This window comes from Sparus aurata, chromosome 21, assembly GCF_900880675.1.
Source record: "Sparus aurata chromosome 21, fSpaAur1.1, whole genome shotgun sequence".
NCBI classification, from domain to species: Eukaryota; Metazoa; Chordata; class Actinopteri; order Spariformes; family Sparidae; genus Sparus; species Sparus aurata.
Window position 1 is genome coordinate 7134788 of NC_044207.1, and position 17034 is coordinate 7151821.

Genomic DNA, 17034 nt, shown 5'->3' on the forward strand with positions numbered 1-17034 from the left:
ATTCACAGTGCTCTAAAAACAAGACCCTCAGTCCCTTTTTGTCAATGTGACTTTTCCATTTTCCATTCCACAGATATGATCATTGGCATTTGATAATGTGATACTCTAAATAGAATAATAAATAACTAAACACAATGGATTAAATAGAGGCTCCATCATTAGAGAATTGGGCCTTTATAATTCTTCTTCCCCTTCCATAAATGTAAACTCAACTTTTGTCATGCAAATTACTACATGATCAAGTAATGCAAATGTAATTTCCACATTGTCTGTGACAACATTGTAATGTCACAGAGTAATTATTTTCAGTCATGCCCATTTTGCCAGTTTTGGGATTTGTACTTAAGGGGAAATAGACAACTACAGCCCCCCAGTGTTTCCAAGAGGTAATAATGTTGGCGTTGTTGTAACAAAGAAAACTTAATGTCATTTTCCTCAGAGCTGCATCGACCAAAAAAAGTGTATAATGGAGACTTGTAAGCAGATAGAAATGGTGACTGAATTGCTAGTTAGCGTCCTTTTCCCAGGAGATTTCATGCCCTGTGGCAGACAGAATAGCAAGCGAAAAGCAAGGCTTATAGGGAACCCATCAAAATCCCAGTGGTCTTTATCCTGTACACATTACATTATTCAATCAACATTTACCGCATAATAATATTTCAAAGCAAAAAATGTGTCTTTTGACAGTTCAAGCTGCTGTACTTAACAAAACTCAACTCTTCCTTCACAAATGTATTCCAGAGGTTCAATTGGCATTATCCCAGGGAAGGTCCTGATAAGGTTTCAGTGTGATATAATAAGCAAAAGCAAAAAAAGAAGCAGAGTAATAATATTTCATGACTTATGCTGATAACCTCACCTGTCAGGGGACTCTGGATCGAAGCAGGTCTTGAGAACGTCGGTGACCTCTGGGTCACAGCAGTCTCCATCATCGTAGTCATAGTGTATACTGTTGCACTCCATGTTACAAACTCCATCCTGTCTCTTCCAGTTGTAGCAGGGCCCCAGTCTAAGGCAGTCCCCTCCATCATGGCCTGTCCTCGGGTGGTCGCACTCAGGGTCACACTGGCGGTTCCCAATCTTCCCTATTCGACAGTTGCTGAGGATAAACTGCTGTCGAAGGCTGGAGTTTTTTACGGTGTGCACACTCAGTTCCAGGGTGATGTTGTAAGGACCAAAGGCCTCAGTCAGAGCCTGGTGTTGGAGCTGGATCTGGGCTTCAGACACGGTGGGGTGTCCCCCATCATCATTGGAGAGGTTGACAATCCTGTAGCGAACGCGCTTGGGGGAAAGGAGCTGCCAGTTGTCGTTGTAGCCCAAGATAATGTCGGTGTTGTCACAGGATGTCAGGCCGCAGGGTGGCGGCAGGAATGAAGAGACAAGCTCTTGTTCAGGGACAGGAGTGGTGACAACGGTTGGATGGAGGCCAACTTTATATGGAGTCCACAGCTGTTCCACCTAAAAGTTCAAAGCAAAATCCCCAAATATTTTAAGTAACATTTTGCAATCAAATTTCAGTATATAGAAATTAAATGAGTAATGCTGATAAGTTCATTCTTTATGACATAAAACAACTCATTTCTGCAAAGACTGAACAACTAAACGTGTAGAAACTCAATGACGTTGGTTACATTAGTGAAGTCGGCCCACATCGCTAGGAGTGGCTTGCTTGTGTCGATTTGAAGTGGTCGCTTCAGCAGGTCCTCATGAGAGCGTGCACTGCCCCACAAGACCACACCCCCTATATGGCCCCTGAAGCTGGGTCCTTGATCTGATTGGTTACTGCCAAGAAAGAGGGTCCTGCACGTCTTCATGAAGGGACTGTAGAGATTCCCGGACTGGAGGCTGCTCTCTCCCACCTGAGAGGAGAGGCAGCCAAGAAGAGAGGAGGAGCAGAAACAAAGGTCTTTTCATTTCATTGTACATAATAAATGACTGATGGGTCATTCCAAAGACAACTTCCTTATTTAATTCGACTTTTCAAAGAGTTACTAGTATTAAGCCACCCACGTTTTAAAACTGCTAATGTTGCGGCAATGTATCTTTAGTAGCTCTCCATCTGCTGGTCAAAGAAATGAATATGACATATTCACTGTACTCCCTGAATGCTCTGATTGGCTGCCGACACATTAATCAGGTGTCCTCTCCTCTGTCCAAGGACAAAAACAACCAACAGCCTACATGTCAAAACTATGATGCTTTGATGGAATTTTCGTGGGTGCTCGTGGGTTCATCACCAGATCAGTTACCCAAAAATGTTATTTATTGATAAGCCAGGGATGCACCAGTAAAATAGATAAACAGCTCCTAAGTTCTACGCCTGCATGGCAAGAAATAACTCTCCATACCATCAGGTGGTGGTAACCAGGTGTGGACCTTGAGTTGGGAATTGCGTTGTGAAAGTCCGATCAGTGTTTTTTACTGATCACCAAGCTGGAAGTGAAGAAAGTAAATGACCAACCTCAACTTAACTATGAACCATGCACTGAGACCACACACCTTAGCTCCATCAACATACAGGGTCATGCGGAGGCCGCTGTAAGTAGCCATCAGGTGAGTCCAGGCATTGGCCCGGTACCGCTGGTTGCTGTAGACAGTGGTGGATTTTACGGCTCGGTCTGTGCGGAGCGTGAAGTAGAACCGCGCATCTTTGGTGCCGGCAGGTTCCACAGTTCGGATGCCCACCGACCAGCCCTTCTCGCTCATTGAATGAGAACAGTTGTCAAATACACCTATGGCAGAGGGGAAATGGTGAAAAGTCAATTATATTATTTTGGAAGAGTAACGGTGGGAAAAACATGCAAATACTCTCTTGCGAAGTCAAAAGTCAGCAAATTTACATAGACACAAACAAGCAGTCTTTCCAAGTGATTGCAGTCCGGCAGACTGCAGACAACTGTGAGGGAGAGACATTCAGCCGGGCTGAGACACACAGTTAGAGAGAGTAAGACGGAGAGAATAGACAGAGCCAGAGACAGCGGGAGAGAACAGAGAGGGGAAGGAGAACGGAGGTATTTCACTCAGCCAAGGCAAGGCCCTGATGTTTCCATCTGCTGTTGCAACAGACACACACAGATCCACATCTGCGCCCCAGATGTCAAACACTAGGACAGCAAAGGGTCAGGGAACCCCTTCACCCTCCACAACGCTGTATGTGTGTGTGCATGTGTATATGCTTACACACATATGTGTGCCTAAGTGTGGGAAGTAGGCAATTGTGGCAAAATATCCCAAAGGAGGTGAGCCAGTTTCTTGGTCGGGCATATAATTTAGTTAGAGGGGAGAGAAGCGGTTAGGATGCTATAGCTCTGCTAAGTAAATCAAATTATACTGTATGTCAGTTCACATACTCTACTGTCAAATGCATTAAATACTATACTTAATATTTACAGTGAAATATGGAATGCTAAATGTGCTACAAAGTCAACTAAATCATCAATAAATTCAAATGTGCTTGCACTACCAGACAGATCTGGTAAGGGTTGGCATTCATCTCCAACATGGTCTCAATGGCTCACATAATTATAATATTGATTTTATTAATATTAATTTTCTTTTTGGCCACTAGGGGCCAGCAGAACTAGTTTTTGTGGCAAAAATGTTAGCAAACCCATGGCCATTAGCAGACCCGGAGCAGCATCAGCATTTATATTGTATTATGTTTCTGACCATGTCATTCCAATATGCACTTGCCTTTTACTCCTGAGGGAAACATCTGGCTCTATAGCTGTAAAAAGCTCCACACTGTTCACAAGCTAGTCGCTAACTTTCTCTGTCTGCTGTGTCGTGCTGGGCAGGTAACTTACAGTATAATAGCGTCTTCTGTAAAAAGCATGCCTTCTGCAAATGGAAAAAAAAGTTTGACGAGAGCAATATGAGTGAACAAAACTGTCAAAGTTCAGGGCCAGAGAACCAAACAAATGAGCTGAAAGATGCTAAAACGCCCAGTGGAGCTGAGGAGAACTGTAGTTTTGGGTGATAATTTTCTGTCGAGCCATTACAACGAGGGACCCGTTTCATATTACACACAGTCATCTGATCCATTGTTAACATATACAAGTATTAATTGGTGCACCTTTAAAAATTCTACAGCTATTAAATGGAATTGAATTGATCTGGATAACGAAGAAACGCAATCTCAATTTAAAGGTCAGGGATTTTTTTGAGATACTCATACAGCTATTCCTATTCTCATAGACGCCACCTCACATTGAAATACCAAGACATAAGAGACACCAGAAGACACCACAGGATAAAGTAACGATCTGAACAGGCGTAAAAATAATCAACGTCAAACTTTGACGAGGCCTGTTTTCTTACAAATAAAATGCATTTGAATTCTCAGAGATGGAAAGATGGAGGGGGGGGTCTACAGGTAAAGGGACCACAAGGAACTTTCAGTTTTTGTTGATTCTAGTAGCCCCTTTTAACAAAAGCATTATGACACTAGCTCCTGCTGTTGTAAAGATCTTTGCTCGCACGTGCCGGCGGCGTGTGCATTTGTTTTGGAAGCGAGTGACAGAGAGACAGCAGGATGGATGTATTTATATGAAATGTTCCAGGTGATATATGTGATCGGACCCGAGCGCAGGCATTAATAATAACTGTATCAAAATAGCAGCCTTTTCGCCGATGTTCTCGTTTGCTGTTACAGGTGATTTATAATCATCAGAGGAATCGCAAGACTGTTTCAGAAACACTTAAAAGTTACTCGTTGTCACTGTAATAAGGCAAGGTGTGACATTTTTTTCTTACTTTTTCATTGCCTACATTTTTTTTAATCAAATCTGTCGTTAAACTGGGGCCCTCTTCTGTAGCATGTCATTACAACCTTGTACAATAACGCTGAATTTATCAGAACCATATCAATATGACCATCACTTTTAATTTCTATTACTTCATTGACATAAATGTTGGCTTAAGTGCAGTAAAATAATCACAAAACAGCGCATCAAATGAAAATGCAGCATCTAAAGAAATGTAGAATGAATGTCGTCATTGTAATATTTGTTTTTTGTTTTTTTCTGCTTTATATTTTTTGGGGCCTTTTGGCTTTTTTTCTATTAATAGAACAGCTGAAGACGTGACAGGAAACAGGTTGAGAGAGAGAGAGATGGGGAGTGACACGCAGCAACAGGCCCCAGGCCGGGACTCAAACCCGGGTCCGCTGCAGCGAGGACAAAGCCTCTGTACATGGGACGCCTGCTTTACCCACTGAGCTAAACGGCACCTCATCATTGTAATCTTTGTAAAGCACTCTCTGCAATCTGCAACACATACAGTAACATCACAATAAAGGATGAAATGTGCAAACAAATAGATTTATAGGATCACTGACCATTGCAAGTCAGACCAATGTCAATGTCATGTCTCGCAGAAACAATGGAAGTTTGTTTTTCACTGTATTTGCCAGATTCCTTCAGGACACTACAAAGAGAACGGCCCATGCCACAAATGCCGCCCTCACATAAGGAAGCAATGAGGGGGAAAAAGTTGAGTAATGGAGTCGGATCTTTGATCAGAGTAAATGTGAGTGGACATAACAGTTTGTGGTCTCCCTCACTATCTGGACAGCTGTGGTGCTGCACCATAGAGCTTTTCAGTTTGTTTGATGTATGTGTTGTTCTGTCAAATGTGCAGCTTTTCAGATGTAACATTCCTGACGCTGGCTCGTTGGAAAAACAGCGATGTTCATCTTCATAGGAACAGCCCGGTAAATGAGGGTTTCATAAGATCAATGTGTCTGCACTCACTGCTCAGAATCAATGGAAACCGTCAGGCTAACTATGAGGAGAGAGTGAAACATACTCTGGGAATGTACACTGTTATGTCACTATTTATTTAGTCAGTGTTGAGGGCTAAAATGTTATTTAATTTGTTGTGACCAAAGATGGCTTCAAAACAAAGTTGTTGTGGTCAGATAACTCATTACAGATCACTGTGGAGGTTATTTGCTCAATCCTTTTATATGATCGCCTGTATTTATCCCTATTTGATGAAATTCACAGCACAGCACCAGGGCACCAAAGGAGTAATATTTTTGTATACAATGAAATAAAGAACAGGTATTAAACATCACCGTTTTCATTAGGGCTGCAGCTGACAAATGTTTTCAAATAATCTGTTGTTTATTTTCTTGATTCATTGATTAGCTGTTTGGTATAGAAAATATCAGAAAATGGTAGCAATATTTGACCAGTTTTTCCCGAGATAACACCCTCATATGTCTTGTTTGGTCCGACCCAAAGAAATTCAGTTCACGGCAACAGAGGAGTAAAGCAACCCGAAAACATTTACATTTAAGAAGGTGGAATCAGAAAATGTAGCCTTTAGTTCTTTAAAAAATGACTTAAACTGATAAATCAATTATCAAATTAGTTGGTGATTTATTTGAATATTTGACAAAGAATCTATTAACAGTGCAACACTAGTTCATTACTAATGTAATAATAATATTGGCATTGTCGGCAGGCGTGTAGCCGGAACATAACAAATATCAAGGTTGGAGGTAGGGTGGGGGATCAGGCCAAGGCAATGAGGGCTGCTTGGTTGTTGTTGTTGTTGTTGTTGTTACTATGGTTTTGTCTTTAATTTGAGTGTACATGCATGTTTGGTTGTAAATAATGTATGTGTGATTTGGCAGTTTGTGAAAACCTGCACAGTGGATGGGAATGGGCATGGACAAATAACAAACATGACTTATGACCCGGGGTCTCGATACTTAAGCTTCAGGTTACCATTCTATTCACCGAGACATATCAGTAAACACGATAAATCAGAACTAGGGCTGCACAGTATGGTTAAAGAATTATATTACGGTTATTTGGACAGATATTATGATTGCAATATGATTCATGTTTTGTGGGAATGATCATTTTCGCAAAGTCATGATGATGTGACATTCGCTGGGGTCCGTGCCAAACGAACCTGATTTCCTCACATCTGGAGAACAAGATTTGTAGGCCGGGACATCTCTGCAGCACTACTGTACTGCATTATAGCTTCATTATAACAGCTTCTGCAATTTGGATATGACCTTTAACATATTGCACTTTTGATAATATTTTAATTTATTACGCAGCCCTAATCAGAGCACCACAAAGATTTGGCGTGTTTATCATCCAGCTCCCTTTTAGAGAGAAAACTCAGCGTCAGCTGTCATGTGCAGGGGAAGTGTTGGCCAATATTATCAACTGATATTAGCTATGTGCTGATATGAATACTTATTTTTACGGGACACTGCAAAAACAAGACACTTGCAACTAACTGTTTTAGTGCACAGATTACCTTTTGGACAACAGAGGTTATCGTTAAACAGTCGAGTATCTTGCCTCCCTCTCATACATGTCTTTGTCAGAAGTGTTTGGTAATCACATTCTGAGGGATCATATCATATTGATAGCTGATTTTTCTTCTTTTTTTTGACTCAATAATATAGGTATCAGCATTTGCCTCCAAGAAATTCTGTATCGGTCAGGCTCTAATCATAAGTGCACAACTTGTCACTTTAGTAAAGCATCCAGTTCACTCTGCTGGTTACACCAAACACTACTGGATTGTTCAGGCCCAAAGTGATATGAAGGAGTTTTTAAAAAAAAAAAAAATCCAACAAAAATATGGTGGACAATTACGTTACCACAAAAACCCTTTTATTTCTTGCGATCAGGATCCATGCTTAGTGGCACGCATGCAGGCATTTTACAGTTGAAAAATGGAGCTGTCTTTTCTCTGCGGTGGACAAACTATGTCAAATCTCACAATCCTATGTCAGCAGCAGTGGTAACTAGTAATCGTCCGGCTGATGACGGACGGTGTAATTGGAGCTTCAGAACAAGTCGAAAAGTGGACATCATAATTTCCCAGCAGCCACAGTGATGTCTTCAGATATCCTGTTTTGTTCATTCTAATGTCCAAAGCCCGAAGCTATTGAATTTACAATGACATAAATCAATCAGCTCACATCTGAGAAGCTGAAACCCAGCGTGTTTGCCAATTTGATAAATGATGTGACTTGGTGATTTACTTTTATGGCAATCAACTTGAGCGATTAATCATCCAATTGTTCTAGCACTAAATGTCTCAATGAGCTCCTGATCGCTGTGATGGTCCCTGTCACCGTGTCCGCAGTGGAAACCAGAGAGAGTAAACCCTGGATAAACTCCGTCTGACCTTTGCAGTGAAATACAGCCTCCCGAAGACATGGATCTTTTTCTCGGGAGCCGTTTAACGAGAGAATTTCACACAGCATTAGAGATTGCTGTTAGAAGGGCAAACCCAAATGCGGTTCAGGGTTAAAAAGGCAATAGTGTGGCCGTCGCAAGCAATTTGCAACAACATACATACAGCAGCACCATGGAGCGCCTATGTCACAGTGAAGTCCTGGCTACTTCAACACGGAGGGATGAACGAGAGGGGGCAGGGAAGCAGACACAGAGGAGAAGTTGGAGATGGAGTGGCCATAAAGCAAACAGAGACTGACTGATGCTGATTGACTCATATGGAATCCCACAGGAGCATGTCAAAATAATGTGGAATTATTTTTTTTTAATTGCATTTTCACTTTCAACTCAAATATGACACACATATGTGGACAACTGAAATGCTAGGGAGGATTAATAATTTAAATTTTCAAGTTTATACTAACATTTTAATAAAGTCCCCTATGGGCCCCCACTGTCAGGTGTGTCGAGCTTCAGGAGGGTGACATGAATACACATCGACAGATGAAGAACCCAGCACAGCCTGCAGCCTGTGACCGCTGAGCGGAGACAGATATGTGAATGGATGTGTCTAGTGCTGCGGGGCGTCTATCCCCAACACAGTGTGCGGTCATGGTCACGTTTCACCCACCTGCTATGGTCGCGGGGTTGCTCTGCCCTCCCTCCGGCTTCACCCACAGCTCCAGGCTGAACTTCGCCCTCGGCAGCTCCAGCTCTGCGGTCGGCTTCACCTTCAGCTGCTCTCGACGCCCGCTGAAGTACAGGGCGGTCATCCAGGAAGGGGGCACCCTCGGCACGGGGCTCCCCCAGGGAGAGGCGCTGCCGACGGGCAGGCTCGCCGGCAGATCCGCCTCCTCCACCTCCCCGGAGTAGTCCACGGGAGCGTCCACCGGGGCCCCGGTCGAGGTCTGCTGGTCCCCATCATCCTGCTGCAGCCTGTAGAGGACCTGGAGCCCCCTGGAATCTGTTGAACTGTCGGGAAGAACTTTCTCCAGGCTGGAGTTGCCCTCTTCCTCGTAAGGAATCGTCCCGTCGAGGCTGCGGGTGAACCTGGAGCGGGAGCCGAGCGTGGACTGTTCGTGGCTCTCGGAGGAGGCCGTCTGCCCGGCGTCTTTAAGCACCGACACCCCGGGGTGTTGTGTGGCGTCTTTGCTGTCATAATTTGGGTAACTCTCGTCATTTGTGGAGCGTTTCTCATAAAGCTGTCCGGGCAACGTAAAGTGTTGGTACCCCGCTCCCTCTGTTTCACCCCAGCTGCCCTTGTCCTGCCCCGCCGGAGCGACCCGGCGCACCCCGGTATCAAACCTGCACCCTCCTGCACAAACCGCAGGAGCGCTCCTGACAGTGTACAGCTCTCGCCGGCTCATGTGCGTCCTCGGACGGGCCGCTGGAGGGCGGTGTTGGGACGGGGAGAGGGAGCGGGGTTGCCGCCGGGACCTCCAGACGCCGGAGACGGTGCAGGGTTCACCTGCTAGCCTGGAGAGCTCACGGTCTGCCCGCTGGGCCATGGCGCGTTTGTACCGGCTGAGTGCATCGGAGCGGACCGGGCTGAGCAGCCACGTGTTGGTGATGAGGACGAGGAGGACAGCCAGAATTCTGATCAACGACATTGTCTCAGGTTAGGGAAGGTATTTGGCAGGTTTTTGTTGAGGATAAAGAGGGAGAAAAAAAAAAAAAAAAAAAACCTCTTTAAAGTCTGCCTCTGGTGTCCAGGTCAGCAGCAAGAGCTCTCACACCAGACTGTGGTTATTAGAGCCGATTTATTTGCGCACATTTAGCCAGCAATAAAGAAACGACTGTTTAGATTTTTCCCTGCTTTTGGAATTTTAAATGAATGGGTTTTTTTTTTTTTTTGGTAAACAAATTAAAAAAGAAAAAAAAAAGGCAATCAAAATAAACTCTGATATAAATATCAGTGCATTCCAAATGGATTCAACTAATAAAGAGGATGTCACATTCAAAGTTTCTCTCGTGGACTCATTGCATATTGAGGTTCTTGGTATATGTTTGGTGTTGCTTTTGACTTAAGTAGACTTTAAGCATTAAGAGCGACAGAAAACAATCCGATCTTCAGATAAGTGGATCTAAATCCTTCCTTGGCGCAGCTGCAGTGGCTCTCCACGCTCCTGCACTTTGCGCGGACCTTTAGAGGAGTCGCTTTGCCTCCTTTTCCATTCATGCAGCCCCTGCCGTCTGCACAAATATCCGTAGCCTCCGTCACTTTGTTTGCTTACAGGTAGAAAAGCGTCAAACAATGTTTTGTCTGTGTTTCAGTGCGCTCATGAGGTAAAGCAACAGTCCTTAAATGTCTCCGGGCTTCCAAATCTGACCAAAACAGGGTTATTTTTATTACTAATGAAAATGTCTTTTTTTTTGTATATATATATATATATATGATTTTATTTGCATGAATATACCGAGTGGAATCAGGTAATTTACTGACTTTACACAAAGCCTAATTTCTTTTTACCTGACCATTGCGGCATCATTTAGTGCGTCCTGCTCCAAAATATGGCTGCAAGGTGAATCAGAGTAATAAAAAAAAAAAAAAGAAAAAAAGACAAAGTCACTCCAGAGGCAAATTGCAGTGCAGTGCAGAGTGCTGCAGCCCTAGCTTTCCTATCATTTCTGAGAGAGGACAAAAATATTAGTCCGTTAAATCATGGATCGGCGTCTGCGCGTCAGCTCCTCTTGGTTTTGTTGTGCGTCTGTGTGCGCTTCAGAGAGTGACTTGCTGCTCCTCTGCACCGGTCCATGCAGTAGTAGTAATATCCTCCTCCATTCACTCCTCCATCTCTCTCTCTCTCTCTCTCTCTCTCTCTCTCTCTCTCTCTCTCTCTCTCTCTCTCATTCTCTCCAGTCCAAAGGGTTTTCTTTTTTTCTTTTTTTTTTGTGTGTCAGGCAGGGAGCCCCTGCCCGCCCTGACATCACCGGTAGGGGAAGAAGTGTGGTGGAGCTGGTGGAGGGAGAGGGGTGGCGTCCTTCCCCTTGCCTTGCCTCACACTTGGGTTTTACAAGGGAAATCCTCTTCTCTCCTCTCATCCCCCTGCCCAGTCCTGCTGTGCATCCCTCTGATGCAGAGGGGAGTCAGGAAAGGGGTTGTAAAGTCTATTTATGTATTTTTTTTCCTTTTATATCATTCTTGTCTCGACCTCATCCACCCATCCATTCATCCATCCATCTGTCTGAGTACATTTTCTCAAGATGCATTTTGAGGTACTTGTTCTCTACTTTCCCTCCACACCACAACATTTAAATGCACCAGCAATAGTAATGATAACCAAATAATACAGAGAGATTTTTTTTCAGCTATGAGCACATTTTTATACTTTGGAGTACTTAAGTACTGTACTTACAGACTTTCGCTTGAATGATATTTTCAGTGCAGGACTTACTCACTTGAAGGAGTGCTTTTATATTGCAAATATTGCTAATTTTACTTATGAATTTGAGTGCTTCCTCCTCCACTGGCAACACGTTGTAAAGTAAACATGTTCACATAACGTTGTGTATCCAAAGTAAAAGCACTCTTTGTGTCCTGTGTGAGTGTTGTGTAGTTATGGTTGTGTGACTGGATAATGCATGTATGCGTAACAGTGATGTACGCAAGGCAGCCCCTCGTGGCCCAATTGTTGAAAAACATGCGCTAAAGTGCCCTCCTGGGAACCAAAACGTGTGCTAAAGTGCCCTCTTGGGAGCCAAAAAAGCGTGCCAAAGTGCCGTCTTGGTTGGCAAAACACACTAAACTGCCCCCTTGGCTGGTTAAAACATGATAAAGTGTCCTCTTGGGAGCCAAAACACGTGCTAAAGTGCCCTCTTGGGAGCCAAAAAAGCGTGCCAAAGTGCCGTCTTGGTTGGCAAAACACACAAAACTGCCCCCTTGGCTGGTTAAAACATGATAAAGTGTCCTCTTGGGAGCCAAAACACGTGCTAAAGTGCCCTCTTGGGTGCCAAAACATGTGCTAAAGTGCCTTCTTGGGAGCCAAAATGCGTGCTAAAGTGCCCTCTTGGGAGCCAAAATGTGCGCTAAAGTGCCCTTCTTTTCGCCCCTGCCCTTCAAAAAGTCTGTGCACGCTACTGATGCGTAAGCAGCTGCAGCAGCTGGTTACATCCACAGTAAAACAACGCATCATAGCACATCATTGCTTTTATGCAGAAAGCCTGAGTGTGCAGGGTAGCCTGCTGTGACTTAAATGCAGTAGAAGTAGTAAAAAGTACAATATTTGTGTCCAAAATGTGTCCACCGCTGCCCGTGTCCGTGTGGACAAGGGGTGGAAAAAGTATCCCGCCCTCCTCTTGATCTGTCTATCTCACTTGCTCATGTTCTGGCTCTCTTCAGCGGTACAACACAGTCAGGCACAACATCTGTCTCACACATGAAAGGGTTCTTTTTGCGAGGCTTTTTATCATCCAAAATATGTTACCTGCTTTGTGCCGAACACTTGCGCTCATGTAGCCCAAACCAGGGCTGGAAAATCAGGCAGAGGAAGCAGCGGCTCAGAGAGGGGAGATGTAAGGAGAAATACATGGAGGGATGTTTTACAAAAATTGAACAGAAAAGACCTTTAGTACTATTAGTAGTACTATGTATTATTATTTTTTTTATTGATTTGGTTGTGTGAGGAAATACTAAAGTTGTCTTAATCAGGTAAAACCCAATAATCTATATGCAGCTGCACGTATGCGTAGAAATGTCTTTACTTCTCTGGAGCGTTCAACCTCAGCAGAAATGTTCTCAAACCTCGCTCACACTGAGCTAACCTTTCCCATTTCTAGATTTTTATTTATTTATTTACTTTTTCAGGAAAACGTGTGTGTATATTTCCATACATTTTGGGAAATGTTTACTTTCAAATCTCACAATCATAAATGTCTATATGCTGACTCAAACAGAACACGAATTTCTATTGAAATGTGAAGAAATATACTAGATGTTCCACTTGATTTTAGCTTAGTCAGCAGGGAAGGTGACTACAGAGTGACTTATTATCCACCTTGCTCAGCTGGCTAAAACATTAAGGACATTAAGGTTTTTGCAGAACCCTTAATGTCCTGATCCTTAGTATCTCCGGGCCAAACTTTGCATTTGTGTTGCTCATCATATATGAATGAATGTTTCGACTCATCAGAAATACCTTGCAAATGGAGAAATAGCTTTGGCAACTTGGGCAGGCCCCTCCAAATTCAAGAGACAGGTGCAGTTACTGATGTTTCCAGACACTGCAAACAAATCTATACTGATCTTCAAGATGCTGTAAAACTTTATAGCTACACTCTACTGTCAGCTGCGTGGAGACCTTTGTGTTTGCCCTTTTGTGGGATTGATTTGTGTTTATGCTCTTGACATACAATTCCTGTATCCAATCATGATGCACTCCCTCATCATGAACTCTCTAGGTGATAATTAATATAAACAGAGGCCACCACAGGCAGCTGTTGCTGTTCCGCACCATCTCAAACATTGCTCCTTTCCTCTCCCCGAGACCCCGCTATTTTTTGCCAGGCTCAATTTGCAAACAGGGCCCTTGCTCAAGGCTGGAGATGGAGATGGAGGAGGAGGCCGCTGGCAGTTATGGCAGGGGCCCCCGAAGGGGCAAAAACGGTTCCTAAAGAGTGGGAGGCAGGAATTCCACAATCCCAGCCTGCCTGACTGAGGGATCTGCCTGCTAAACATTCAGCTTTTTCTGCTGGCCAAGTGTCCTTTGAAATCCAGCTGCAACTGTGTTGGAAAAAAAAAAAGAAACAAGAGGAATAGGAGGGGTGGGTTTTAGAGAAAGCATCAAAAAAAGGGAGGGAAAGGGAGGATGAAGGAGAAGAGACAGGAGAGAAAGAGAGGAAGAGAGTGACAGAGCGGTGTGCAGTGTGTGGTAGAGTGTGTGTGTGTGAAAGTCTGAATGGGCGTGCTCCACCGGGGCCTCACCCCCTGCTGTAAGGGACCTCCACAGATTATCCTTCATCTGAGCTTGTCGGTCTTGACCCCAATGACCCTGAGGCCCGCTCTCTGTCTTTCCCTCACACACACACACACACACACACACACACACACACACACACACACACACACTTTTCCTCACTCACTCGCTCATTTGTTTCTCCGCACACCCTCATTATTTCCTCTGTGTCACTCACTCTTTCTCTCTAACCTCTCTACCACTCACTAACCTCCAACGCACCGACACTGCTGACCCCCCAACTCCACCCCGTTACCACCAAACACACACACACACACACACACACACACACACACACACACACACACACACACACTCACGAAAAACACACATACACATACACACAACCTGGACCCACATGCAAAGGAGGGGGGACCCAATAGGAGAAAATCCAGGCTGATGTGCAGGACAAATGACGAGGGGTAGAAAGAAGAAAAGGGGAGAAAGAAAGAAGGCAAGCTTTTCACCACCCCTGGTATGAAATAGAAAGGGGGGGAGGGAGAGGGGTCGAGGGGGACAAATGCAACACGGTGTATATACAGTACTGCAGGTGTCTGGCTCAAAGGATCTTATTCAGAGTCAGTTGTTGCATGTACTGGGTTATCTGAAGTTTGTGTCTGAAGTTTTACAAAGTTTCACACATTTATATCTTTGTTATTATCTTTCTTTAGTTTCCAATCCCTCCTACCAATCTGTAAAAACCTAGGGACCATATCCAAAGGCATGAAAAGCAGTCCCAACATGTAAAATTAAAAAAAAAGCCCAAATATTTCCCATTTTTGAAGCGTAACTGTTGAGCGCTCCTGCTTCAGAGTCATGCGTTAAATTGAATCCAGCATGATTGACCTCTGCGGCGCACAGAAAGACATTTTAGTCTACCAGGTGGTCCTTTTCAGGAAAAATTAATTTACTCTTCAATGTATCCAGTGATTTTCCTCTTGCTGAAACCCCTATTACACATCCTAACGGAGCTCCTTAAGGATACATATAAAATTCTTCCACAAATAAAAACATGGGAAAATCCATGTTGCGCGTGACTGCATGGAGGACCCCCTTATTTGCCCACGTGGAGGTAAAAATGGAAAAGCAAGTAGCAGGCTGGATAAACTGTGAGCATGAATATGTTAGTGCCATTCAGGTTTTATTTGCAAAGCTGTAGGTGGATGCTCAAATGACATGACTCTGTTTTTCTTGGCCTGTGACCCACCCACCCTCTTGTTTTTGATGTAAAGGCGAGATCGTCTGAGAAAAATGACAAATATGAGGACACGCGGAATTTCTACGGTAGACCGAAATCAGAATTATATTTAACGACTGTGTCTGTGTCACATTTGATATCCTGAAGCATAATCTTAATCATATAATTCTCTAAAGTGGGACTTCTTTTTTTAACACTGTAGGAATCATTTATTGTGATATTTGATATTTCAGTACTAATATCAAATATAGGATGCTGATCACAACATCGAGCAAAACTGCTGTAATGCCCTTCATTTCCTTTTTTATTTACTGCAACATGCAACATTTTTACTTTTGCAATGGCGGTTGCTGTTGTTGTATATCTTGAGCTTTAGATAAGAATTTAAGTGTAATGAAAAAAAAACCTAAACATGGATAAAAGTTTAGTTTAAAATATTATTATAGTCTCAAAAATGAGTGACAAGAAAAATGCAAATGCAAAATACTTTACTAGAGCACGTTACAGTAATTAACATTACTGAATGCAGTAACGAACATTAACATTAGCAGTGAATTAACAGTTAATTAACTTGTCAAGTCATCACTTACTAATGGTGCTCCTGTTGACTAAGGTTTTAATTTATTCACATTTAATAGTTCATGAAGATGCTATTACCATTAATACAGCAATAAGCATCAAGTAACCGTTTTAAATGTCTCTTGTTAACATGTAAATTAAGGTAACCACTAACGACAGTATATGTTTTAATAAGGGTTTGTTTAAGGTAATGCTCTTTGTAAACTATTAAACAGGGCTGGGAGGGTTACTTTAAAATGTATTCTGATACAGTTTTTTTAATATTATATATATTTTTTTATATTATATATGGGAAAAAAATGTAGTTAGTAATGTAATCCAAGTATCACAGTATTGAAGTAATGTAACTTGATTACAATCCATTACTTTTGGATTACTTCAATACCAAACATAATCAAACAAAGACAAAATGAAATAAATGACTCTTATTTAATCTTTTATCTTTTATCTAATACACACTTGTGTATTTGGTGTCACTTCAAACCACACTGATGTTGTGAGACTTGTGTATTGATGTCATGAGTGCGCCTGTGCATGGTGACAGACTAGTATATCATATTTAATTTAAAGATGTAATCCTGTTAGTAATCCACTGTTTTACTGAATGTATGTCTAATTAAATCTTTTTTCCAGAATGTGACTTTACCAGAAAACAGTTACCTTTTTTTGTATCCTGATTATGTTATCCTGTTACATGTATTCTATTACTACCCAAGCCTGCAATTCAGTAATACAACATGTACGTAAGTAAATGATAACTGGACACATTATTTGACTGTCAGTTAATACTTGTTACTGCATTAACCAAAATATTTATTTTATACTTTATAATTAAAACATACCCAGTTTTGTTGTGTTTTACCTGCTTCTTTGTTGCCTCAATTTTGCAGTATTGTTTTGTCTGTGAAAAGAACAATCTCAACCAAAAAGGTCCAATTCAACTCCAAGTTCCATAAAACGCAGAACATGGCTACACGTATTGAAATGACATAACAAGGTAATGTCATCCGGTACAAAAACAACACAAACTACAGCCTAACAAATTCCCAAGAGTTGAAATAGCATGTCCCAAAATCTCTGTTTCACA

At 42.6% G+C, this 17034-nt stretch overlaps 1 protein-coding gene across 1 annotated transcript in view; it reads right to left on the minus strand.

Annotated features, from left to right (window-relative positions):
* pappa2 (pappalysin 2) overlaps positions 1–10574 on the minus strand; it is an 80752-nt gene extending 70178 nt beyond the window's left edge. The window contains exons 1-4 of the mRNA XM_030401855.1: positions 8851–10574; positions 2500–2732; positions 1632–1859; positions 860–1458 (exon numbers count right to left, since the gene is read on the minus strand). Coding sequence (XP_030257715.1) covers positions 860–1458; positions 1632–1859; positions 2500–2732; positions 8851–9829 — 2039 coding nt within the window. The 5' untranslated portion in view covers positions 9830–10574. The remainder of the gene's footprint in view (positions 1–859; positions 1459–1631; positions 1860–2499; positions 2733–8850) is intronic.
* Positions 10575–17034: the final 6460 nt, after the last annotated feature.